The sequence below is a fragment of the Syngnathoides biaculeatus genome, chromosome 2 (genome assembly GCF_019802595.1).
Source record: "Syngnathoides biaculeatus isolate LvHL_M chromosome 2, ASM1980259v1, whole genome shotgun sequence".
Taxonomy (NCBI): Eukaryota; Metazoa; Chordata; class Actinopteri; order Syngnathiformes; family Syngnathidae; genus Syngnathoides; species Syngnathoides biaculeatus.
In genome coordinates this window covers 25,086,964-25,112,697 of record NC_084641.1, presented here as the reverse complement: position 1 = coordinate 25,112,697, position 25,734 = coordinate 25,086,964, and the positions used below count along the sequence as shown (strand labels likewise).

The following is a 25,734-nucleotide window of genomic DNA, read 5'->3' as shown; positions in this document are numbered from 1 at the left end:
TCTAAGTTGCCCCTAGGTGTGATAGTGAATGTGGCTGCCCTGCGATTGGCTGGGAACCAGTTCAGGGTGTACCCCACCTCCTGCCTGTTGACAGCTGCGATAGGCTACAGAACTCCCACTCCCCTTGATCCAGGATGAGCGGCTAAGATTTTTTTGTGAGGTCAACACTCTGCTGCTGCTTCACCCTATATGCAGCAACTTATCTTTCGGCTTGTCCGGTTTGGGGTCGCCACACTGTCATCTCAGATGAACGCTCATATTTATGTGCCACAGTTTTTACACCCTATGCCCTTCCTGACGCAACCCCTCTTGGGGCGTGGGGGCCCCAGTGAGAAACGAACTCACGACCAAACCGATGCTCTAACCACTGAGCTATGGGGCCCCTCCCCATCTGCAACTGATATATGTGATACAATATACACATTCACACTTGAAATCTTCACAAGGTTTGTACTGTACCCAATTTAGTGGTTACAATATGAAGTACAGCTTATCCTCTTTGCAAACAGAACAAAAAAAAAAATCATTGTTGGCCAAAGGAAATAACATGATGTCAGACATTCTGAGCCTTAATAAGAACAGTAACCGTGACAACGCTGTGCTTGGGACAGACAGCTTGTTCTTATCTCCAAGGAGAACTGCTGGAAGTCTGCTGTGTGGTGGTAAGGACGATCATACTTTCAGCAGCGAGGCTATTCGCCTTCACGACAATGCACCTCTACAGCAAAGCCTTAGCGAAAAGGGAGAGAAATGTCCCACAATGACAGTTGTTGTGTCCTTTCATGTCAAATAACATCACGGTCTCGGAAAAATAAATATTCATAAGTAGTTGTTTTTCAGGATTTTAGCTATTATTGTGGTATGGCTCAATCAAAATAGCTTTACTTTTCATGTTTAAAATTAGTCCCAATGGACAAAATTATGTAGCGTATACAACTGCTGCTGTTTGTCTGATGTGCACTTAATAATAATAAAGTAAGTAAGTTTCTTTCGGCTTGTCCCTTTCGGGGTCGCCACAGCGTGTCATCTCAGATGAACGCACATATGTTTGGCACAATTTTTTTACGCCGGATGCCCTTCCTGACGCAACCCTTCTCAGGGAGTGGAGGCCCCAGTGGGATACGAACCCACAACCCCTGGTTTACCAAACCAGTGCTCTAACCACTGAGCTACAGGGCCTCTGTGCACTTAATAATAATAATCGTGATTTTTTTTTAGCAGCACGTGTGCATGAGGTGCATTTAGTGACGCTGCGTAAGTGGAGAGTGAATGTGCTCTTTGTTGTTTGGGAATGCAGTAGACCATTTTGAAAATAGATTTCTAGGAGGATTGTTATTTCCACAATTTCTTTTTAAACACTCTACTATCCCTTTGTCATGATATTGAATTCAATTTTAAAAAAAGAACTTTGGACTTGTTCTTTTTTTTTAATGTAGAGCTGAGTCCAAAATTTTGATCACCTCAGTTGCTCTCAGAGCAGTTTACGTCTCAACCATTTTGCATTAGTGTGTATAATGTTATCGCTCTCTTGATATACACTAAACAAATCCTAAACATCCGATTTTCCCAACATGAGTTTTCATAAGATTGTAATATGATTTAGATTTTATAGCATCCATTATGATGTACCATCCAGCGAGCTCTCCATAAGTTGCGTGTGATTTGCACCCGATCACTTGTGATTTACAGCCGCCTCCTGGAGGCAAGACGCGGCCTCAGAATTACAGCAGTTTAGTTTGCGCAGATGAAAAATCATTTCACCAGCCTTAGACAAAGTTATGTTCACACCCCGTAAAAAAAAAAAAAAAAAACATTTTATGCAGGAAACTACAGACTTCATTGTCAGTTTTCATCTGCCATCTTTCATAAGTACCCAGATTTATTTTATTAATCCTAGTTTCCTGTTCTGCAGTGCGTCGTAAACGACTGCAAAAACAAACCAATGTAATAAAAAGAATAAATGGAAAAAATAAGAACAAAAAAGAACAAAAAAGTTTTTAAATTCTTCTATTATGTACAGAAATTGTTCATTTCATATGTTAATCAGTCATTGCATCTCAGAAACGACAACCTTTACTCTTTCCTCGTTTACAATTGCAAATAAATGCATGAAAAGAACAATATTATGTTTAATTTTAGCATTGCCTTTAAACCAGCTTGAAAGTGCTTCAGGATGTGACTAAATAAAAGTTTCAATAATGCAAAGTAGCCTCTGGCTTTTCTCCACCCTTGATCCGATTTACTGTATATTGCTATTGAGGCTTTCACAGAGTCCCCCAAGGATGAAAATGAGAAGTCATGTACTGAATATTTGTGCGGTTTGATTTAATGCAGTAAACATTTTGTGAAGAATGCAACATTTCACCTCTGGTGCAAATACTGCATAATGTAAGCTCTCATGAGGAACATGCTAGATATGTATTTTTATTGCTAAACGCCATCTCAAAATGTAGATTACAAAAGGTTTGGTGGAACTCTGAACCTCCTTTTTTCTTTTTTCTTTTGCACTCTCAACAGACACTTCATTATTTTTGTTCAGTCACATTTTAATAACTTGAGCAATTACAGTATTTGAATCAAACCAACGTATGAAAGTGAATTAAAATCTCTTTGATTGTCGGTGTTCACAAACATTATTTGGATTTATGAAAGAAAGATCGCAAATATTTAATGCGTCACAACAATATCCAAATAATGCTTTGTTTATGCAGTGCCCACGTACCCCACACTCAGTGACTGATCTTTCAAGCCTGTTGCCATAAGAAGACGAAGTGATGAAGGCTCATGTGCCACACGGAGAAAGGGAGTAATTGAAAAAGGATAGAAGCCAAAAAAAGACAGCAAATATTACCTTTACTGTATAAGAGCTTCAAAATACAGAGTGCCTGTGGAAGAAGAGGGAGGGGCCTTTCCTGTCTGATCTGCAGGTGGCACCGAGGACTGATAGAGGACCACTTTATATGACAGTCATATCTAAGGCTATGTGATTTTAGAGTGGCACAGGGGAAGCATAAATAAAGCTTGTGATGTTTTTTTTTTATTCCCCTTTTGCTATGGTTTTATAGATGGAGGAGGAAAGAGGAGATTCATAGTTGAAATGGCTCAAAAGAGAGATTAGTTGATTTTTCTCCCAAAAGACATTTTTCAATCCTAATATCATACTAGATCAACCATTTTTGTTTGGTTTTATTTTTTATGACATTTTGATTTAATAATCTGACCTTGCATATGATGAACGGCAGCAAGCGCAATCTGTTATCATTTTCATTCATCAAAGATGACTTTTGGTTCCCCGTCCTCAGCACCCTTCTACAAAAATACTCCCTCTCTCCCCTCTGGACATGTCCAAACTATCGAAGTCTGCTCTCGAACCTTATCTCTAAAACATCCAACTTTGGCTGCCCCTCTAATGAGCTCATTTCAAATTCTATCTCGAGAGAACCTCAACATCTTCATTTCTGCCACCTCCAGTTCAACTTCCGGTTGTCTCTTCAGTGCCACTGTCTCTAATCCGTACATCATGCCCGACCTCACCACTGTTTTATAAACTTTGCCCCTCATTCTAGCCGAGACTCTTCTATCACGTAGAACACCAGACACCTTCCACTGGCTGTTCCAACTTCCTTGGACCCATTTCTTCACTTCCTTACCACACTCATCATTGCTCTGGATTGTCGACACCAAGTATTTGAAGTTGTCCACCTTCGCTATCGCTTCTCCCTGGAGCCTCATTCTTCCTCCTCCACCCCCCCAATATGCACATTTTCTTTCTTTGCTAATCTTCATTCCTCTTCTTTCCAGTGCATGCTCCCACCTTTCTAAGTCTTCCTCCTCCTGCTCCCTGCTTTCACTGCAAATCACAATGTCATTTGAAAACGTCATGGATCATAGATGGGGATTCCAGTCCTACCTCATCTGTCAGCCTATCCATCATCACTCCTAACAGGATGGTGGTTAAAGCTGATCCCTGATGTAGTCTCATCTCCAGCATAAACTTCTCTATCACAAAACACACCTCAGTAATGCTCTGCAGCCCTCAATGAGTACAGATCCTGCACTATTCTAATATGCTTCTCTGCCACACCAAAATTCTGCACGCAGTACCACAGTTATTCTCTTGGTACCCTGTCTCGAGCTTTCTCTAGATCGACAAAGAGACAATGTAGCTCCTTCTGGCCTTCTCTGTACTTTTCAATCAATATCCACAAAGAAAATAATACTCCTCTGGTACTCTTTCTAGGCATGAAACCATAGTGTTGCTCCCAAGTACTCAAGTCTGTCCTGAGTCAAGTCTCCAGTACTCTTTACCAAAACTATATTCTGTGACTCATCAACTTTATTCCTCTATATTTCCCACAGTCTGCACATCATCTTTGTTCTTAAAAATGGGAACCAGCACACTTTTCCTCCATTACTCAAACGTCTGCTCAGCCTTTAGAATAGAATATAGTTGAAGAAACTGGTCAAAACCTCCCCAGCTACCTCTCCTAGATGCTTCCATACCTCCACAGAAATGTATTCAGGACCAAATCCCTTTCTGTTTTTGATTATTTTTTTTATGCTTTTTTAACTTTGTCTTACTTACTTACAAATCATTCCCACTCCAAGGTTCACCACTCTTGGCTCTTCTACTCCTCACTCTCTCTCGTTTTCCTCGTTCATCAACCCCTCAATGTATTCTTTCTGTCTATTTAGCACACTACTGGCACCAGGATGACTTTTGGACCATCCTCATGATATTTTTTGATCAGATACGCCATCATTCATGAGATGAAATAGAAGCATGCTTCTGGGTTGTAATAACCACGGCTACAGTATGTTCTCTTCAGTGAAAGAACTGCAATCTGTCATCATCCCAATGTCCAATCAGTCTGGCTGCAGCTCAGAGCCAATTGCCTGGCACCAGATCCCGAGCCAAAGCAAGGAGGTTCAAACGGGTTAGTTCCCTTGGGCAGAGCTGAACACTCGTGGTTTGATGACCCCTCAGCCCCGGCTCTAATGGCAGATCAAGAACCATCTGTTGAGGCGACCAGAGCCTAGGCAGACTCCCAGTACCCCTTCCAGTTGACTGACATCTCCAAAGAGAATCTGATGGTATATCAAGCTGTTAGTCGACTATTAGCTTGATCCTGATTCCAGTTCTTAACGCAATCCAGAAAAAAAAAAAAAAACATTACAAAATGCCAACTACTCTTCAATCAAAGTCACACCACATACTTCTAAAATACTTATATGACACAAGGTTCCTGGGGTTATATGAAAAATAAATATAATTTTAATGAACATTATGCAATATATTTTAACTGGTATCCCCCCACTGTTTTTATTTTTTTTACATATAGCGTAAATATGTATAATGAAAATAATCAACTTGTGACTATGCAAAATCAGTGGGAGGAGCAATTTTCTTAAGATGGAGTTGGCGGGAGTGGGAGGCAATAGACACCAGAAAACGGTCGCCAGATTGGATTTGGCACGTGTGAATCACTCACCGCTATGAAGACTTTTGGTCTTTTCTATTTACATTTTGCTTTTTTTTAAGTCATCCAGCATTCTCCCCCTTTATTAAAATTAATTTGACTGGCTAGGAAAGTGTTTTTAATTGTCGGAGGCATGTTAGTTGTCGCAGAGATCCATAAAGAAGTAGTCAATTCTCTTCTAAATAAAATAGTCTGCATTTTAATGAAAAAGTAACAGTTGTAATTTCTGTCCTTTCATCCCAGTGATAAATGAGCCATGTCTGGTGCTGTTCCACATCGGTTGTTGGGCACTCTTCTTGTACAGTTTTTGTTGTTGTTGATTTTACCTATTTTCCTTGCCACGGTAATTGTTTCATGGGCCGCATCCCTTTGTGACAGTTTTGCATCATGGTTCTGCTGAGTTATGTATTCTCTCACCCACTGTGGCCCGCTCCTCACTCAGCAGGCATTCACTCGGAGAACAGCGCTTTCTGGTGAATTTCGATTTGTATAACAATCACGACTGGAAAGGCTGATTGGATCACGCAATGCAGCCCTTATTTCAAACATGATGATGAAGATGGTGCCATTGTTACGAGTGTGTTGTGTTGACACCGAAACAAACGTCAAAATGATTGATTATAAATCTAAGTACACAAATGCATCCTGTAATTAAGAGTGTGGCAAAAGTGCACTTCTCGTCAAGTTTGACTCGCTCGTATAAACAGTTTTTGCTCCTTGTTGTGTCACCCAGGGCCATACGCCAGTCTTCGATAACGGTTGGCTAATGTGTAGTGTGCCACACAAGACTGATGCAGCACTTTCCGTTTTCATTTTGCTGCTGGAGTGCAGTAATTAATCCATTTGAAACCTTTGTACTCGGAAAATAAATGTTTTCCATTTTCATTAATAGACAACTCATTAGTATATAATGAGCAAGAAAGCATTCCCTGTGCAAAAGGTAACTTGAGTGTGTGCTGCTCTCCTTGGCTCATACCAATATACACTTTGTTTGCCTCCATGGAAACAACACTGCTATGTGCAAATGAGGTAAACGTCTTGTTAGAAATATTGGAATTCACCCTTTGATAAAATCCATTTAAACATTTTTGGTTTTGCCACCTTTTTGACAGACTTCAGTTTTGGAGATTAATAACCTGAAGTCAATCTCATCATTCAAGAAACACTGACAAATCAAATTGTATTGGCTGAATGCAAAAGATAAATTGCTGTTTGGCAGTTTGCATCACCATTGAAAACCTGAAAACAACTTTTTGCCGTAGTCACACTTATCGCAGTACACTTTTCATTTTCGAGGAGTTGTATTTCCTTGTAGAATTGTTTTCCATCCATTTTCTACACCACCTATCCTCATTAGAGTCACGGGTATGCTAGAGCCTATCCCAGCTAACTACGGGCAGGAGGCGGGGTGCACCCTGAACTTGTCATCAGCCAATTTCAGGGCACATACAGTACATTGTATTTACTAAGTGTATGGTTTTCATAGTAACTAAAGCAGGCAAGAATTAACCTTTCCCACCTGTCAGTCATTCACACAATAATAGCTAATCAGAAAGCCACATTGTCTTAAACCCTGGCTTGACACGGCCCTCTCGCCGTATTGTCCCACAAGCAATGCTAGTTGTCAGTAGCGTGCGCTTGGAAAAGTTAATGTTACGAAGAAAATGGTCCTCAGATGCGCTTGGGGAACGTGCAATTCTGATGAAAGATATCCGGCTAGGTTACAAGGGGCCCGGTTGATTCATTTTCCAAAGCACAGTTGACAAAGTGTCTACGATGGATTAAGGCTTGCGGAAGAGCGCACGTACAACTAAATGTGGACAATATCGACAAACACAAGGCTGTATGTTTGAAAGTAAGAGAGGGAGAAGTATCTTCTCAGAGTTTGATTGAATTTTTATCAGTGCTGTATACATTGCTGGAGAACAACTTTCACTTTGTTAGCGTATCACTGACCTGCTGAACGAAGTCTGGAATGTTTTATGCTGAAGAGTCGGGTTAGCAATACGTAAATGCGCCATGTCATGCAAGAGAAATGTCCATTTGCCTATTTGGATCACATCAGACTTTTAAGACAAAGCACTGGGTTCCATTACGAGCCAAGTCAAATGAATACACCCACTCTCTTATAAAGACAACAATGATATTACTCATGATCTTTCCAAGTAAAAAGTACTCACCCTGCTTTACATGCGCAGTACGATTCCACTATTTTATCCTGTTGGATTTCAATATGAAGTTTGTGAGGCGTCAAACTTTTTTGCATCGATCGGCAACGTTTCACTGTAACTCTCACATTGCGTCCTGCTCTGCCCAAAATTCTTAATTCTGTGTACATATCCTTGCGTGAAATAGTTGAGACCTTTCTGAAGAACTCTGTTAGACAAGTCTGACGCATTTGGCAAAGACATACCCCAATATTATCTGTAATATGCGATAGAGAATCGACTTCAAACATGTTCTGTTCAATTGCCATTTTGTATTCTTGTGGGGACATGGCTAAGGAGGCGGAGTTTAAGATCGCCATCGGAAAGGTCCATTGGCGAGCATGTAACATGAAAGACGATAAAAATAGTAACCCTAATAAGTGAGTTCACCAAGGCAGGTGCAATGTTTCTTTTTCCTTTTTCATTTTGGTATTATTCATGGATTTAACTAAATAGCAGCTCACAAAAAAAGAAATATATGGACATTTAAAATACAACAAAGTTTTGATATCTCTTTTAAGTTGCCCTTTTAATGAACACAGGGACCAATTAAAACAAAATTGTTGAGTTCTCTTCTTTCCATGCATAGAATTTGTAGCAGACAAGTGAGTAAATGTGCATGAATGCAATTCTATTTTCGGGTGTATTACATATACAGTTACATAACAAACAGTGTCTTTCCAGGAAGGTCAAGTAAACTTTATGGTTGATAAATGTCAAAAACAGATTCCCAGTGAGGTAGAAGAGAAGAAAGACGAGACAAGAGTTGGCTTAATCTAAAACATGTGCTGCTTCTCATCAATGCCAGCCATCATCACTCATCACAAGATAATATAAAATCGCTTCCTTTGCAAATTCCTATTTTTTATTTAGATACAAGTAGAACGAACACATCATTAGTGGGGGGGAAAAAGACGGGAAAGCTTGTGTGCTCTGTTTTGATGTGCATGTTTGACAGATGGCAAGCATGTAAGAGGAAAACAAAAGTGCTGACAAAAAACACTGCTGACTCGAGTAGTCTTTTAGTATAAAGTCTTTTGAGCAACATAGCAGTTTGTGCTATATTGTGTCATATTTTGAGATATTTGAAAGCATCACTGTCCTAATGTGAGAGACAGATTTGTGAGATGCCAGATTCACAAATCCATCTTGCTCCATTATTTGTGTAGCACTGTATTTCACATAGCAGACTATCACCGAGGCGGTCTGTAATTGAATCCCAAAAGTGATTGTGGCTGGGACCTCAGCTGGTTTAGGCTCCTGCTCCAGAATGGATGAATCCATCCTTCCACTCATCACAGTAACGCTTTGTCTTGTCAAAAACAAGTGCGCAGATCACCCATCCATGCTAAATCAAAGTTAACGTACTGTACATGGAAAACATTGACAAATCCAGTTTAACTAGTGCCATTGGTAAATGATTTTTTCCTTATCTGTGAACCTTTTTAAGGGATGACAAGGCAGTGTTTGATTATAATTATCTCACTAATTAGCTGTTGCACCAGCGTAAATCCTTTGGTTCAACTGGTCCCTCACTAATACACTTAATGCACGTGACACTATATTCCCGTGAATAAGAGGGAAAGCTGCTGATTTGTGCAGGCACCAATGAGGACTTTTAAGTTTTTATATTCTTCATTTTAATTCAAACAGTTTCCCCGTGGCTGTCACTCAGCACTCCGTACTAATTTGGGCTTGCAGTGCTTGGAGCATTTTGATTACACAGCCACTCAAATCACACATTCTGCCGCATTGGAGTCCCACGTATGTACTGTAATTAGCGCAAATGCAAGTTGACAGTTGTTGAGATTTAAATGGGATACTTCCTTTTTTATGATCTTTCTTTGGCTCTACTCATTCAGATTATGTTCAATGATGTTATTTTAAAGGCTAATTGAACATTGTAAATGTCGAGATGGTTGAACAACATCTGATTTGCTGTCTCAATTAAAAATACGGCTGGAACTACTGTTCGTACAGTATGCCGGTTGACTTCATTAGAATAAAATCATATTTGACTGATTCATATTCGACAGTGATGCAAAAACAATCAGGGTATTTTTCTTCTTTTAATTTTATGATTTTGCCCCGGGATTGGCTGCCAAACAGTTCAGGGTGTACCCCACCTCTTACCCAAAGTCTAGCACGCACGCAACCGTAGTGAGGATAAGCTCTACGGAAAATGGATGGATGAGTTTTCAAGTTATATAAAAACTTTTCTGTCTTCAGGCTTGCTGAAACGTGATTCGGCTCGCATGCATCCTTTTGGGATGTAGAAACCTGTGCTGGCATATGGCCTACTTTACATAATTCTCCGAGCCACAAGGGGTACTGCTACGGGCACGCGGGCGAATCAGGACGTCACTCACACATTCACATCATATTAGGCTCTAAATACATTTACTTTTTGCTCCTGATATAGCTGCGAAGTGTGGCGTCTTGGCTATGACACGACAAACCGGGACAAAGAGAAGAAGGAAGTGTTTTCAGGGCATGCCAAAGCCACGACATTTGCTCACATTTTTTTCCTTCACGAAGTCACTGACAAGAATAAGATTTGCCCTTGTCTGCCATGCTTGTCCACAGTTTGTGCTCCTGATGGTGCATGTGAGATGTGGGCAATATACTGGAATGGTCGGACATGGTACAAAGAGGAAAAAAAACAGACAATCATAGAGACTCACAGAGAAAAACAACCCTTCACCCTCGCAAAATTGACAATTTACTCAATCATCTTATCATGCATCTTCTGGAAATTTGGGAGTAATCCCTGGAGAAAATGCTTTGGAAGATCCACAAGGCCTGCGGAGGCCGTCATTCAGCGGCTGCTGCATGGAAGCCTTCCAATCCACACATCAACACATTTAGCAACCCTGATTTATGGTTTACGCGCCCCCGCCCCCAACTATTGTTTTTTGTTTTTTTTAGTAGCTGTATACACACCTACTTGTCATTTGGAACCCACGAAGCTCTCATCCTTTGCACCCGTGCAATCAATTTTTCAAAACGAACCGGGTCCCTTGCAAACTTATGAAGTGTAAATCTTCCCCCATTCCCCCGAGTGTTCAAGCAATGTCCAGCAATGGAACGAGCCGGCATTTTGGCTAACACGAAGGAACAACGAGCTACCTTCCCGGAGGTAAAACTAATAGAAACAAACGAGTCCATTTGAGGGGGGTCCTGCCATGTACGTCACTTCCTCCTTCTTGTTAAAAACAAATCCCTCGAGAGGATTTTCATGGCGGGAGTTACAAAAAGCTGTATATGTCAAAATCATGTTTTGTGGTGGAAAAACCCAAGGGTCCATGTCGCTGCGTTTTTTTTTTTCATTAATAACATACTAAAAATCATGCATATCATAACAGTGGCACTTTAAAATTATTATGAATCCAAATGGACAGTTGCACAAATCCACTGTAACACCTCATAAGCTAACTATGTCAAAAGCCTTCGGTCCAGTTCTACAACAGAAAGACTCATAATGGCCATCATAGTTTCTATGGCAGTTAGGTAACGCTTAGGAGTATTGCATGCATTGGTATACCACAAATCCATCCCTATGCAGCCTCTTCCCTTTCATGACTGTGGCCGTTTGGTCTCGAACCTGAGCACTGAAATGCTTGTGATGGTTTTATTTTTTTATTTTTTTTTTGAATGTTCAATTTAAAAAGTGCACACAACATGATTATGTCTGTTTTTTTCTCTTATTACTATGTCCTTGCCAAACATTTTGTCCACAAACAAACATTGTACGTTAACTTCAAAACACTCAAATCTCAACGTTGTATTAAATTAGCACGTTCAATGTAGCCCGCAGAGCTATATGTATTATTATTATTATTACTATTATTACTAATGTCCTCACACACACCCCTCCCCTGGATGTTGTCTTAAAAAATAAGCCTCTGTATTGTAAAAACAGAGCAGTGGTGCATTATTATCTACCCAGGAGCACATCCTGCGGGCTGTGAATGGAATGTAGGCCTTGAGAAAGAGTCTAAAATGCTTTCCGAACGGATTTGATTTGCTCTGTTTCAGTGCTCTTCAGTGGTGTCCAAGGGTGCTTGGGGTGAATTGTTTAAGAGATAGAGGGTTTCCAGGGGTCTGACCACTCTCGTCTCTCTAGCACTTAAGGCTCCTCTTCCACGTGTTTGCTCACATGCTCCACCTGGTTGCTCACTTCTGAATAGAGAAAGATGAATGTAGAGTTTTCTCCTTTTTTTTGGTGGGATTATTCTTTAAATGTTTGTTCAGGCTCAACTCTAAAGTAAAAACACATTCCTCTCCCCATCTTGGATATTGACAAAATTATGCTCATATACTTCAGCATGACTCATTGATGTTGTGTTTTCTGTCTTTCTGCAGGTGCCAGTTTGTCATCACAGAAGGGTAAGACGGCCTTTAGTTGCAGTATGTGTGCCGCCAGGCCTTGCATGGTGTGTGACTGTATGTTTTTGTGTCATTGTGAAGGAAGAAACTGCCACCTGATTTTTAGGAAGTCAAATTTATAACCACAAAGTGACAATGCAGGGAAATATTGACCACAGGGTTTTCTTGCAAATGCTGTCACAGTCACAGTGTTGAGCTGGTCTTCAAATCGGCCCAAGGTAGTTTTGCTCAAATAACTGTATTTTTTTTTTTTTTTTACTTGGTAAGCGACCATCATAAAATCCTTGCACTCTGACCTTTGAGTAACATCAAGATTAAACAAATTGTGTTCTGTCCCAACATGGAGATAAGACAAATGTATAAAAAAACATTAAAAAAAGTCAGAATTAGGTCAGCCCCCCTTTCGTTACTTCATCGATTTCACCTATTTTGAGGATGGTCAGGAGCCTAATCCTCGCGATAAGTGAGGGATGAACGGATCAGACATTTGGAGGAATACTCTCTGAAACATGTCTTGTGATTCCATCCATCCAAACCCATCCATATAATTTCTTTCCTGCTCATCCTCAACATTCAACTGCACACTCAAACCAAATGTTAGGTATAGATGTGCAGAAGGGCTTTTCAGAGATTTAGAGAGAAGAACCCTTTGCTTGTATGGTTGTAAGTTGACAGGTAAACACTCAGCATCAACTTTCTTTCTGGAAACCTGACAACCCCCTAACCCAACAATTTCATTTCGCACTCACACATAGAGGGCGCATATTTTGCCAAACCAACTTGTTATTTGTATTTGGGATGTAATATTGTCTTGATGGCGCCTCAATAAACCTGTGAAAGACGAATTAAAATCATCCACATATTCCCGAGTTCCAGACATTTTGCTGCCATGAGGCCTGCAATCCGGTCATTTGAATTTCTTGATCATATCTACGTTATTAACGAAATTCTCAGCCAACCTCTCTGCCCCTGAGCCGGCGCTGTCAATATAGTAAACATGTGTGCTCTCATAAGTGGTTCTTCTTCTTCTAGCTGTCCTAGCCAAACATGCACAAAGTGGATACACAACAGGGGACTTTTCTAGACACTCAAATGACACACCAAAGGTGTTTTTTTTTTTTTTAATGAAGATTGACACGTTTAGAAGTAACTCCATGTTATAGTCACTCTGCAGATGTCTAAATAGAAAAAATACAGGACCTTCAAGAATAGATCTTCCCACATCCCTGGTTCACGCTGTGCTGAAAATAACTGAGATTTTCATCTGGATGTCAATAAGAAATGAGTTTACAGCTCTTTCTAGGGCAAAATAAACGCCTGGTTAATGATCACTGTGCATCGAGCGCATGTCATGGGTCTGATCAGGTGGACGTCTAATGTTCATCCACACCAAACACCTTGTATTTTGCACTGGGACACAGAAAGGTCGCATCTCCAAATTGTTTTCACTGTATGCTTCAGGTTTAAGATTGGATCATTCAAAAGTGTTTCATTACTTGCAGAGGTGGGTAGTAAAACTCAAGGAAACACTTTGAGATAAATTCTACTCTTGATAGTAGTTTGAATAAACTCGTTTTTACTTTTACCTGAACATTTATGTGAAGAAGAATCCATTCTTTTACTCCGCTACATTGATTGATGTCCCTCGCTAGTTGTTTTTTTTTCTACTCTCTATCTACATTTATTCATCCATTAGTGTGTACAATATATAGTCAGACTTCAATATCAACGACAACCCAGGGTGATCACTAATGTCGTTTTACATTAATTCACCAGTTAGACTGCTCAAGGCAGTCAGATGAACGCATTGTAAGTGGTGGGGGGGATGATGCCGCCGCACCAGTGTTTACTTCACAGACTCTGGAAAAACAACAGCTTTGAGATGTTGCTCTTAATTTGTGAGTGCCTATAAGTGGATATGTCTGGTCACTTCCAACTAAAGTAAACACCTTGCTCTAAGTTGCAGATGCATTTCTTTCTCTCTCCCTCTCTCTCTCTCTCACTCTCTCTTTAGCTCACTCACTATCCTTTGGGGCAGAGATATGCCTCAAATGTTTTTGCATGTGTTTTTCAAATCCACAATATTCACGTGTATTATTCAAATCTGCAAATTTATGTAATAATATATAATCTATCATTTGAAGCCACATCTCTCCCCATACACGCATGTACAAAGATGCATGCGCACACGGCCACAATAGCAATCAATAAGTTTGGTTATCAAACAGAATCTTCATGAAGTCATTTACGTCATGTTTGTGGAGGGCCTAATGCAAGTGTTGTTGGTTTTTATGTTGATTAAAAGTGAAATAGTAGCATGTGTGTGTGGATTTCCCAATATTATTTTTCTTAATTATTCTATTTCAAGTTCATACTCTGATTTTTTTTTTTTTTTTAAATCAGAAGTTACGTGTTAGTTGAGTTGTTACATGACTGAGCACTTTCTTACTGTTACTCAAGTAAATATGTGGAGGGGTACTTTTTACTTTACCTGAATCTTATTGTTCTAAAGTAAGCGTCCTCTTAATTGAGTACCATATTAGAGTACCCTATGATGGTTTAGGTCTGAGGTTCTTATCTAGTTTTAGCCCGTCCCGTGTGAAGTCTGCATGTTCTCCATGTGCTTGGGTGGGTTTTCTCCTAGTACTTGAGATTCCTCCCACATTATAATAATAATGATAAAAAAAAACAAAACCCTGTTCCATCTGATTGGCTGGCTGACAGTCCACGTTGTACCTGACCTCTCTCCAGGCAACTGATAGGCTCCAAGTTACCTGTGACCCTAAGGATAAGATATAGAAAATGGAAGGATGACAGGTTGTCTGAAGCTTAGGTTAGGGTAAAACTATTTAAAATTGATCAGAGAGAATCGTGCAATTTATAACAAAGAAAATAAAAAAATGTTTTCTGACGTTCGAGATACATGCCTATCACATTAATAGGAAGAAAATTTGATATCCAACTTGTTTTTTAACATCCACTGCTTGCTCAATGAACTTATCACATGCAGGGTATTCCCCCTGTCACTTTGTTATAGTCTGTGGATGGGGTTGCCTTGCTCAAAGTCACCTGAGAGTTGTCAGGAAGCACAACAGCATCTCCCCCACAACATCATCCCTTGTTATCGTAAGTCACCAAAGTGGTAGAAGTATATGCACGGCAGTTACACACCCAAGTGATACAAAAATAAAAACAGAACGTGACTCATTTTCAACCTATATTTAATTGAATACACTATTAAGACATTTAATTTTCAAAGTGAGGCCATACATCCTTAAGTAAAACTTAAAACGTAACCACGCAAAGAATAAGCCATCCATCAACAATGCCTAGAAATGTCATTGGCTTCTCCGGGCCCGAGCTCACGTAAGATGGACTGATGCAAAGTGGAAAAGTGTTCTCTGGTCCGACAAGTCCACATTTCGTCGTGTTTTTGGAAATTGAAGATACCGTATCCTCCAGGCCAAAGACGAAACGAAACATCCGGACTGCTTTGGACACAACCTTTAAAAGCCAGGATCTGTGATGATTGTGTTCGTGCCAATAGTAACTTACACATCTGTGAAGGCTCCAGTATTTCTGAAAGGTACATACAGGTTTTGGACAAACATATGCTGCCATCCAAGCAACGTCTTTTTCATGGACACCACTGCATATTTCAGCAGGACAATGCCAAACCACATTTTGCACGTGTTTCAACAGTTTTGAGTGTGGATACTAGACTGGCCTGCCTGCAGTCCAGACCTGCCTGCCCATTGAAAATATGTAGCGTAAAGCGTAAAATACGACAACGGAGAACATGGACTGCTGAAAGAGGTGAAGCTGTACATCAAGCAAGAAAAGCAAAAAACCTCCGCCTACAAACATACCACCTACAGTTCTCAAATGTTTTTTTTTTTTTTTAAATGGTGTAAAAGAGTGGTAAACGTGACCCTGTTCCAGCTTTTTTGGGAACATGTTACAGCCATAACATTCTAACAATGTTTATCTGTTTGAACAATAAATATCTTGTCTTTGATATGTATTTAATTAAATATAGTTTGAACATGATTTGCAAATCATTATCATCATTGCTTTTGTTCAGCACAACATCCCAACTTCATTGGACTTGGGTTTTGATATTGGCATCTTGTCTGGATTATGGATCCATGAGAGTCTTGCTTCTCAGATTGTTGGTTTTTTTTCACAGTTCTGTGCAAAATTTCATCTGATCTTTAAATGCTGACAGGCTTGAGAGAGTAGCATCGCTGATCCTTGTTGGAGGAATTATAGGGCCTGACTTCATTAACCCTGTTAGCACTAAGCTGTTTTACCCTTACTCATGCCTGGCTTAACCTGCACAGTGATAAACGTGAAGTGGAGAGAAGCAAAGATAGGCGGATACAAAGAGGGCTGAAAGTAAAGGAGCGCAGGGACAAAGGCATTTACAGCACGAGGGAAAGGTCTCAAACTTGAGTACGGCGGATAAGAAAGTGAGAAACAGGAGGGGAATGGCAGGCCAAAGAGCGTGTGAACCTGAGGCAGGGGAGAGGATGAAGCCCACATCGGCTGATGAATCAAGTGGGATTTAGAATGCAAACCGAGCAAAACAATCAATTAACTTGGATTATGTTTGATCAATTACTGTTCTAGCACATCAACATTTCAAGTGGTTGACTCACATTCCATCAAGAGTGTGTTGAAGAATTAACACTGACCTCTGTGAACACAGTATCAGTCAAATGTCCACTAAATCTAACACATGCATATGCATTCAAGCACATGCACATGGATCCTGATCCTCGAGTGCATTCATTTGGTTTTTTGGGTGTTTTTTCTTCTCACCAGAATTTCTCTCAACACTTTCTTCTCCTGGTGCTGGCAGAGCTTTTTCAGTGCTTAACTACGCCCGCAGTCCCCTAAGGGGACAGCGTGTGACGGATGGATGTGCGTGTGACTCCGATTCAATTCAGTCCATTTGATAAATTTATTGCTGGCATTTTCAAAATGAAATTAGAGGGATGTCTTCGAAAGACAGCGGCACAGGTGCCATAAATATACTTCATGTGGCAGGCAGGGAGGGGCAGTGCTGTGGGATAAAGGATGTCTTGGGGGTGTGCATACAGCAGGGATGCTAGAAAACTAACGCATGAGGTCATGTTAAAACAAGCTCTTGGATGAATCATCTAATGGGCGGGAACAAAAGGAAAGGTTATCGGAAATCGGAACACTCCATGCCCTTCAGTCTAACACGGAGCAGAGCAGAAATTTGGATTTTCAACAGTTGTAACACACTCACATACACACATCTCTAATGATTAGTACAGATGGATTGAGAAAACAGCCCAAGGGGTATGGAACAGTTGACGGAAGGTCTCTGGTGTGTTATGTGGCAGAAGAGTCTCCGCTGGGATGAAGGGCAAAGTTTATAAAATAGTGGTGAGGTCCGCCATGATGTACGGATTAGAGACGGTGGCTCTGAAGAAACAACAGACGAAGAAGACAACTTCAAATATTTGGGGTCAACAACGCAGAGCAATTGTGAGTGTGGTAAGGAAGTGAAGAAATGGGTCCAACCAGGTTGGAACAGTTGGCGGAAGGTGTCTGGTGTGTTATGTGACAGAAGAGTCTCCGCTAGGATGAAGGGCAAAGTTTCTAAAACAGTGGTGAGGCCGGCCATGATGTACGGATTAGAGACTGTGGCACTGAAGAAACAACAGGAAGCAGAACTGGAGGTAGCAGAAATGAAGATGTTGAAGTTCTTGCTCTGAGTGAGCAGGTGGGATAGGATTAGAAATGAGCTCATTAGAGGGACAGCCAAAGTTGGATGTTTCAGAGACAAGGTTCGAGAGGGCAGACTTCGATGGTTTGGACATGTCCAGAGGCGAGAGAGTTAGTACATTGGTAGAAGGGTGCTGAGGATGGAGCTGCCAGGCAAAAGAGTGAGAGGAAGACCAAAGAAAAGGTTGATGGATGTTGTGAGGGAGGACGTGAGGACAGTGGGTGTTAGAGAGGAGTATGCATGAGATAGGCCTAAATGGAAAAAGATGACACGCTGTGGCGACCCCTAACATAATAAGCTGAAAGAAAAAGCAGAAGATTGGGAAAACAGTGGGCAAAAATGTTCTTCTATATCTATCATTCATGTTCAGGAAGATATAAAATTCATATGCACACAGTGTGTTGTCAAGTCTCTTTGCTTATGTCCAAACTCTCTGCCCCAAGGTCCCATGACTGTTCGGCCCAGGCGGCCCCGTCAAACTCAAATCTGTCAGTCATGTATGGACACCAACAACACAACATTTTTCTCTCCAGCAATACGAGTGTGAGACTTGCAGAGTTTTAAAAATATTCCTGCCATAACTGCAGGCACGTTGAATATTTTGGATGGACAAAATAAATCAGGCCAGAAATGGATCCACAGAAGCCAACTAAAGTGAGCACTCATTCATTGTCATGGTGGTGTGGCCTTATTTATCTCCCTCTCATTCAGAAACATATGTGAGTGTGGCGGTGACGGGATGATGTACGCTATGCCAGCCGTTCAACATTCATCAGAGCGCGAGGCTTGGCCAGCCTCCATCACTTACCTTTATGGGCCTGTGTGACAGTGTCATATAGTGCCTATCATCACATATATGAGACGCATAACGGTCTGTGCGCTGTGCACGTGTGTGTGCCTGTGCATACATATCTGTGTGTACATGCAAAGAAGTCCTTACCCGTGTCATGTACAGTACGTGCTGCTTTTCCCATTATCGTGGAAGCCGGTGTCCTGGTTTGACATGACATGACTATCGAAAGGGAAATCGCTGTCACTACAGCTGGGCCTTGCTCGAACTATGCCCTTGTATCCAAAACGTTCTGCTGAATGTTTCTGAAAACACAGTGGTTCAAAAGTTACTTAGACTCGCTCAGCAGCAGCCACAGATGTGCAACTTCCCCCCTGCCGATCGACTCTCGAGAGTCCACTGGTCTAGTATTGCTTTTTTATAGCTTGGAAAGCTAGAGGAGCTCTCGTCAGTGCCCGCACTATTAGTACAACCAGCTGCCATACTATAAAACATTGTGAAATTGCAAAATTTGTGGCAATAAACCAAATAACGTGTGTGTGTGTGTGTCTGACGCCGAAGGATTGGAGGGTGTGCCATTTGTTCTCATAGCTGAAAACAGCCAACAATGGCCAAAGACGGGGAGGGGCAGTTACATATTACGTACCATACTAGAATGAAAGTACACGTTTTTCACAGCCCCGAGGTAGCAGAATACATTTATTTATTACATTTATCTTCTACCAATTATCTGAGGTCAGGAGGCGGCAGCTTTAGCCTTCATTGGATGATTTCATTTGTTTAAACAAGAAAGCTGTTTTAAAATGCTAGAATGATCTCCTTTTTTCATTGAATGAATTCCTAATTGAAATGCCGTGATTTGAAAGCCGAGTGTCACATAAGCACGAGAAAAACAAAAAGTACACGGCAGTGGGTAATACTTTTTGAAACCGTTCAACACTGCGTGTAAATAATTTAGTTTCAAGGAAAGTTTTAAAATTACATTTTTGACCTGCCATAATATGGTGTTGTATAGACTTACTAGTTTAATTTATTTTATGGCCTCGCAAGTGACTCACATTTCATGTACCATATTAAAAATCGACTTTAAATCACTATTCCCGGTAAATTGAAGGACATTTCAATAATACATTCAGACCCTACCAAAAACACCAAGAGATTTTTTGGAACTTGTTAAATAATAAAAAAGAAAAATGGGACTATATAATCCATCCATCCATCCATCCATTTTCTTTTCCGCTTATCCTCACGAGGGTCGCCGGGGAGTGCTGGAGCCTATCCCAGTTGTCAATGGGCAGGGGGCGGGGTACACCCTGAACTGGTTGCCAGCCAATCACAGGGCACATGGAGACTGACAGCAGTCGCACTCACAATCTCACCCGCAATTTAGAGTGTCCAATTAATGTTGCGTGGGGGCCAGGATTTGAACCCCAGACCTCAGAACTATGAGGCCAGCGTTGTCCCAGTGTGCCGCAATTATAATAAATACATACATACATACATATACATGCATACATAATGCATGTATCACAATGTTGTCAGAACTCACCTGCATTATTATTCGCCATTTTTAACAGAAAAAAATATACTGTATTCCTGGAAGTATTGTTATGTAGGTTTTGGCAATATTTATACTTAAATATGAGTTATTTAAAGGTTTAAGTCAGATGACTGATGTTTTTCAGTTAAACACACAATGTGTAATTTTATATTTTTTAATCTTTAATTTTACAAGGAAAGAGGTTGCAGCACACTTGGCTCCCTTTTTGAAAATGTGTTCGTTGTCTGCCAAATCGAACGCATAAGAAGGGCATACTAGACATCACCCTCTTTTCAGCACTCACATTCTTGAGACGCATGGTTATGAAAAATAAATCTGGCAAAATACTGAAACTGTAAATGTGATCACAAAGCACAAACAGGTCCCTGCACTTATACAGGTCCCTATAATGTGTACTAACTGTACACATTATGGTTTGCTGCCTTCATCCACTTTTCATCACCATCGGGTGCTGAGGATGGAGCTGCCTGGCAAAACAGCGAGAGGAAGACCAAAGAAAAGATTGATGGATGTTGTGAGAGAGGAGATGAGGACAGTGGGTGTTAGAGAAGAAGATGCACGAGATAGGCTTAGATGGAAAAAGATGACGCACTGTGGCGACCCCTAACGGGACAAGCCGAAAGGAAAAGAAGAAGAAGTCTCAGTTGTGCATAGATGCAGAGTCTTCTAGCATTTAGAGCAGTTAGAGTGCGTCAACCCCCCACGTTATGTTAAGATTATACAGAGTGCCCTTATCCATTCGCGGTTCACCGTTCAGGTTGACCAGTGCAATGACAAGTGTGCAAAGGATGCAGTTTAAAGTGACGAATCGAGTGATAGTCTACGGTATATGTTACTAATACTAATCCTGAGTCCCAACAACGGCACAAGGCAGAAAATAGTAGGTTCGGTGATCAAGAATTTCATGACTTAATTGCAAGAGGGAAGAAAAATGTTTGAATGCTTGCTAGTTTAGATTTCCATTTATCATTTTATTTAGCTGGAAGAGCTGGTGGCCAGGATGTGGAGGGTCCTGTAGGATCCTGCCTGCTCTGGTTCTAGTTTGAGTAGTGTGCAAGTCTTCAAGGGTGGGTAGTGTTGTGCCGACAATCCATTCAGCGGTGTTGATCGTCCGTTGCAGTCGGAGTTTGTCCTTTTTTCTGGCAGCCCCAACCCAGGCTGTGATGGAGGTACACAGTACTAATTCGATGACGGCTGTGTCGAACTGTCTCAGCACCTCCTGTGACGGGTCGGGCTGGGGAAAAGGAAGTTTAGGCATCTCTGCTAAAGCTACTGTCTCTGCGACCCAACCCGGTAAAGTGGTAGAAGATGAATGGATGGATCAACAATGGCTTACAAACAGAGCCATCTACACTCCCATAGATATTATGGCCAACAGCCTACTGTGTTCCTGTATCTCAAAAGAATCCTTGTTTATCGTTGAACCAGCATGATGATCTATAAAAGACGGCTCCTCATACATTGTGTTAGGGAGCAATTTAGACTTCAATGTACCAATCTAAGATGTCTCTTTGGGAATGTCGCTCTGTCCCAAATGAAGGATTTTGAAAATGGACGCTTAGGATCTGCCTATTTATAAGAGATGACTGCGATGAACATGCCGTTAAAGCGCAGCTCGGGGACAAATTCAACCAACTCACATGTTAGGATTATGTTTCAAGTGAGGAGACTAAAAGCACTCAAGAGAAACCCAAATAACAAATTGCTACACAATGCTACACAACTTTCCAGTTAGCTTGTTTGCTCCGCAGAGAAACATTGCACCCAAGAAATGAGGTAGGCGCAGTTGGTATATCCTCAACTAATTCTTAGTGCAAAACCCCCCATCAACCATTAATAATTCATGTGGAAATATCTGAACAGTAAACACTGCACAGACCATTAAAATCTAGACTGGCACAAATGCACAAGGGCATGAATACAATACACATCTTAACTCCACATAAAGAAAGGTCCATACCCACCACAGAAAGACATTTGTGGTCTCTATGGAAATCCAATGCTCATTAGCAGGAAGTAGAATTCACACACAGCCACTAGCACTATCACCTGGCACATTACCATAGAATTGATGCTGGAGATAACAGTGGTGGGAGGTAATTACAGTGACAGCTGCTACAGGGATCTGTTGCATTTCTTTGACTGATCTTCAGTCAGTCTTGTTGCTATGCCCCTCAGAAAAATCGGAGACTTGCCTTCTTATTCAGCCCGTAAAGGTTCAAGGCTTAAATGCTAAAGATGATCATGCTCCCCAAGTCAACACCTCACAGCCGCACCACCCCTCTATATCAAGTTTTTTTTTTTTGTTCCTTTTTGTTGCTTTTACTCCTCCTACATTTCGCTTTTTTGTGTGTTTACTGCATAGGGGTTTTGCATTTCACTCTTCAATCTGTCTGTAAAATTACTGTATTTTCTGCCCTATAAGCCGCACCTCCAACAAATGGCATATTTTAAAACTAATTCCATATATAAGGTGCGCCACATTATAAGGCGGACCGGATTATAAGAAGATTATACAATAGACGCTAGAGAAGAGGCTGGGGTTACATTATGCATCCATTAGATGGAGCTGCACTAAAGGCTCAATATTGATCCATATATAAAGCGAACTGGATTATAAGGCGCACCGTCGGCTTTCGAGAAAACTAAAGGCTTTTAGGTGTGGCTTATAGTGCGGAAAATACAGAAGGGACATATTTTGGGAAATTTTACCTTTTAACGTTTGTATACTAATAGTTGGGTCTCTGGAGTGAGTGCCCGGGCAACAGGCAAGCAAATCTTTAGTTATCCGTCTATTTTGTAAAATGTGAGTCAGTGAGCCATTTTGAACTTTGTTCTCACTGTTGCAAAACAGGTGGGCTAATTAACATAACCACCCCCATACTGATTTTCACTTCTAAACTAAACGGAGGTACTTGCAGTTTTCTTGGAATTTCTGGATTGGCGTGAGATGACAACATTATCTTCTGAAATTCATTTAATGAATTGAGCCATCTGATGGCTCGGTTAAGTTGTCGGCAGGGTGAGAGGGAAGGGGGGTTCTCTTTGGGAATGGGCACATGCCCCGCAAACATTATTTAATTACCTTGGAGCTCTTTTATTTTCTTGAAATCATTATTTAAAAAAAAAAACACTGAAAAAATACATCAATAACACTGTTAATCCCAAAGGGAAGGTGGATGTTTGACCCTTTACAACAAAATACACAATTAGGAATACCAAAAATATCATTTAGAACAGCGTTTTCTAGATGTGATGATACTTGCTCCACGTTACCCTTCCAACACGTGTCTACCAATATATATATATATTTTTTTGTGGAGTAAAAAGGGAGACAAAGAGTGTTGGAAGTCATCTTAAATTTCGTTGCATCTACTGATTTATTCACCTGTGTATGCAATGACATAAGAGTGTACGTAGATATGAATGTCCCCTGCATATGTTTTAATGCTGTTGTTGCAGCTGGCATCCATTAGGTATTCCTCATCAGTGCGCCATACCAGACGAAGGCAATTAGAGCCATGAGGTGGCGTCTGGGGAGCTGAGATGTTCTGAGAAACTGCAAAGAGGTGAAACAGAAGGATTAGACTGGCTCCATACTCATACTGCTGTGCACTGCCTTGAGGTATCCAGAATAAGAAGGTTCTGGGAATGGGACTGGATGTTTTTATCCCATTAAAAGGCTGTTATCTTTTTCCCCGGGTGCAACAATTCCAGGTACACTCAATCTGTTGCGTCTCCCAACCCAACTTCTTCTCTTATAGTCATATTTGTTACAACTACAGCAAATAATTCTAGCCAGAGTTGAGGCAAGGATTGTGAGAACATGGCCTGCGACCTCAGGGGACCACGTTCAGATCCTTGTTTTTTCAGACTGATCTGACCTTGGTTGTTTTTAAAAGAAACCACAATCATACGTTAAGTAAAGCAAATGTATTTATGTCATGCATTTCCTACACAAGGTTACTCAAGGTAACTCAATGTGCTTGACATGAGCAAAAGCAAACAACCTTTCAGACTCACAATCACATTTATAGCAGGGGTGCTCAATGCTTCGATCGCGATAAACAAGGCAATTTTAGTTGATTACGTGACTGCGTGACAAAGAAAAAAAGACGTCAGCCACTCTGTCGCTTGATTCAGGTGTGCTCAATACGTCAACCACGTATTGACTGACAGTTGGTTTGACCAATCCTGGCCTTTCCTGTCACGTCACTGCGCATGTGCACATAAAGGTGCATTCGAGCAAATGAATGAAAGCAGTGGCAGTGAAAGTTTGGAGACTGGAACTAGTTATTCCAAATCTAATTTATTGAATTTTTTTTATGAGGATTTTTTTATGAGGGGGAATGTGTGACGAATCCAAGTCAGACCAGTGTCACAAACCAGCTTGTGGTTGAAGTTCAAGGTACCTCTGTGAATTATAAATGTCCCATGATTTAAAAAAAAAAAAAAAAAATGTAGGGCATCGTAGGGTTTCTACATAAATTGTCTCTGGGCTTCCCACCGGGTGTTATTATCGTGCACTGTTGCTGCAGCCTTCCACACTAAGGCTACTCTTGTCAGGGATGCTTGATCATGGTTTAGGGCTTTACTATAACATGTGGGCCAGAGATGTCATACCCTGTTACAAAATAAGGGCCCACATATAAGAACTTCCTCTTTCCTCCGGCCTACAGTTCTGCTTTAACCCTCCCCCTACCGTGGGAATCAAAACCTGGTGTGTACTATCGACACCTCAGTCAGTAGTAACTCTTTGCTCTGATAAAAAAAAAGCTCCAATTCTTAAAGAGGCTTCTTTTGTTCTCATCACAAGTGACACCTATCTCCGTGAGAATGGTTGAAGGCACAAGAACCAGCCATGATTGTCTCCCTCTGTGCAGTTTTGGGAAGAAGCCTAAAATCCCACTGTTCTAGCGTAGCATTCACTGTGGCTCAAACATCTGTTATTCAAGTTAAGTGAGAATTATTTTTTTTCTTCAGTTTTTTACTTTTTAAGCCATCGTTATTTCCTTACCAAATTTACAATTTGTCTTGTGCATATTTTTTTTGTTTTTCAGTGGGATAGCTTGTGTTAAATATACTTCTGTCCTCTTGTATGATTCCTCTTTTCTTCAGTGCACCTGAGCTATTGTGGCTTTTTGTCATTTCCACTTCCGATTGTTTAAAATGACTGCAAAACATGTGCGTGTCTGGTTGTGGATGTGTGTTTACATGGACAGAGACATTGGGAGTGGAGTTCAACCTGTAACCTTACTGTTCTCCCTCCACTCCCCTCACAGCATACCTAACTACTATCCTACAGCTGTCATACATGCCCTTTAGTATTCTAACGTACATCTGTGCTACTTAGAATTCCTCATTCAGTCCCACAGTTCGTCTCTAGATACCCTCTCATAGGGTTTCTCCAGCACATCAAAGTAACAGCTGTAGTAAACAGTTAGTGGGGTGAGGGAGTGTACCCCATTCTGTTTCACAGAGATATTGCAGTTTTTCTGGACAAGACCTTGATTTATCCCTTACTTTGTTGTGCCCTGGCATTTCCT

General features: G+C 40.9%; 1 protein-coding gene across 5 annotated transcripts in view; it reads left to right on the top strand.

Moving 5' to 3' along the window:
- LOC133512855 (cadherin-4-like) overlaps positions 1-25,734 on the top strand; it is a 374,466-nt gene that overhangs the window by 182,297 nt on the left and 166,435 nt on the right. For all 5 annotated transcript variants that reach the window (XM_061842843.1, XM_061842868.1, XM_061842853.1 and 2 more), the window contains one exon: positions 12,053-12,076. In XM_061842843.1, coding sequence (XP_061698827.1) covers positions 12,053-12,076 — 24 coding nt within the window. The remainder of the gene's footprint in view (positions 1-12,052; positions 12,077-25,734) is intronic.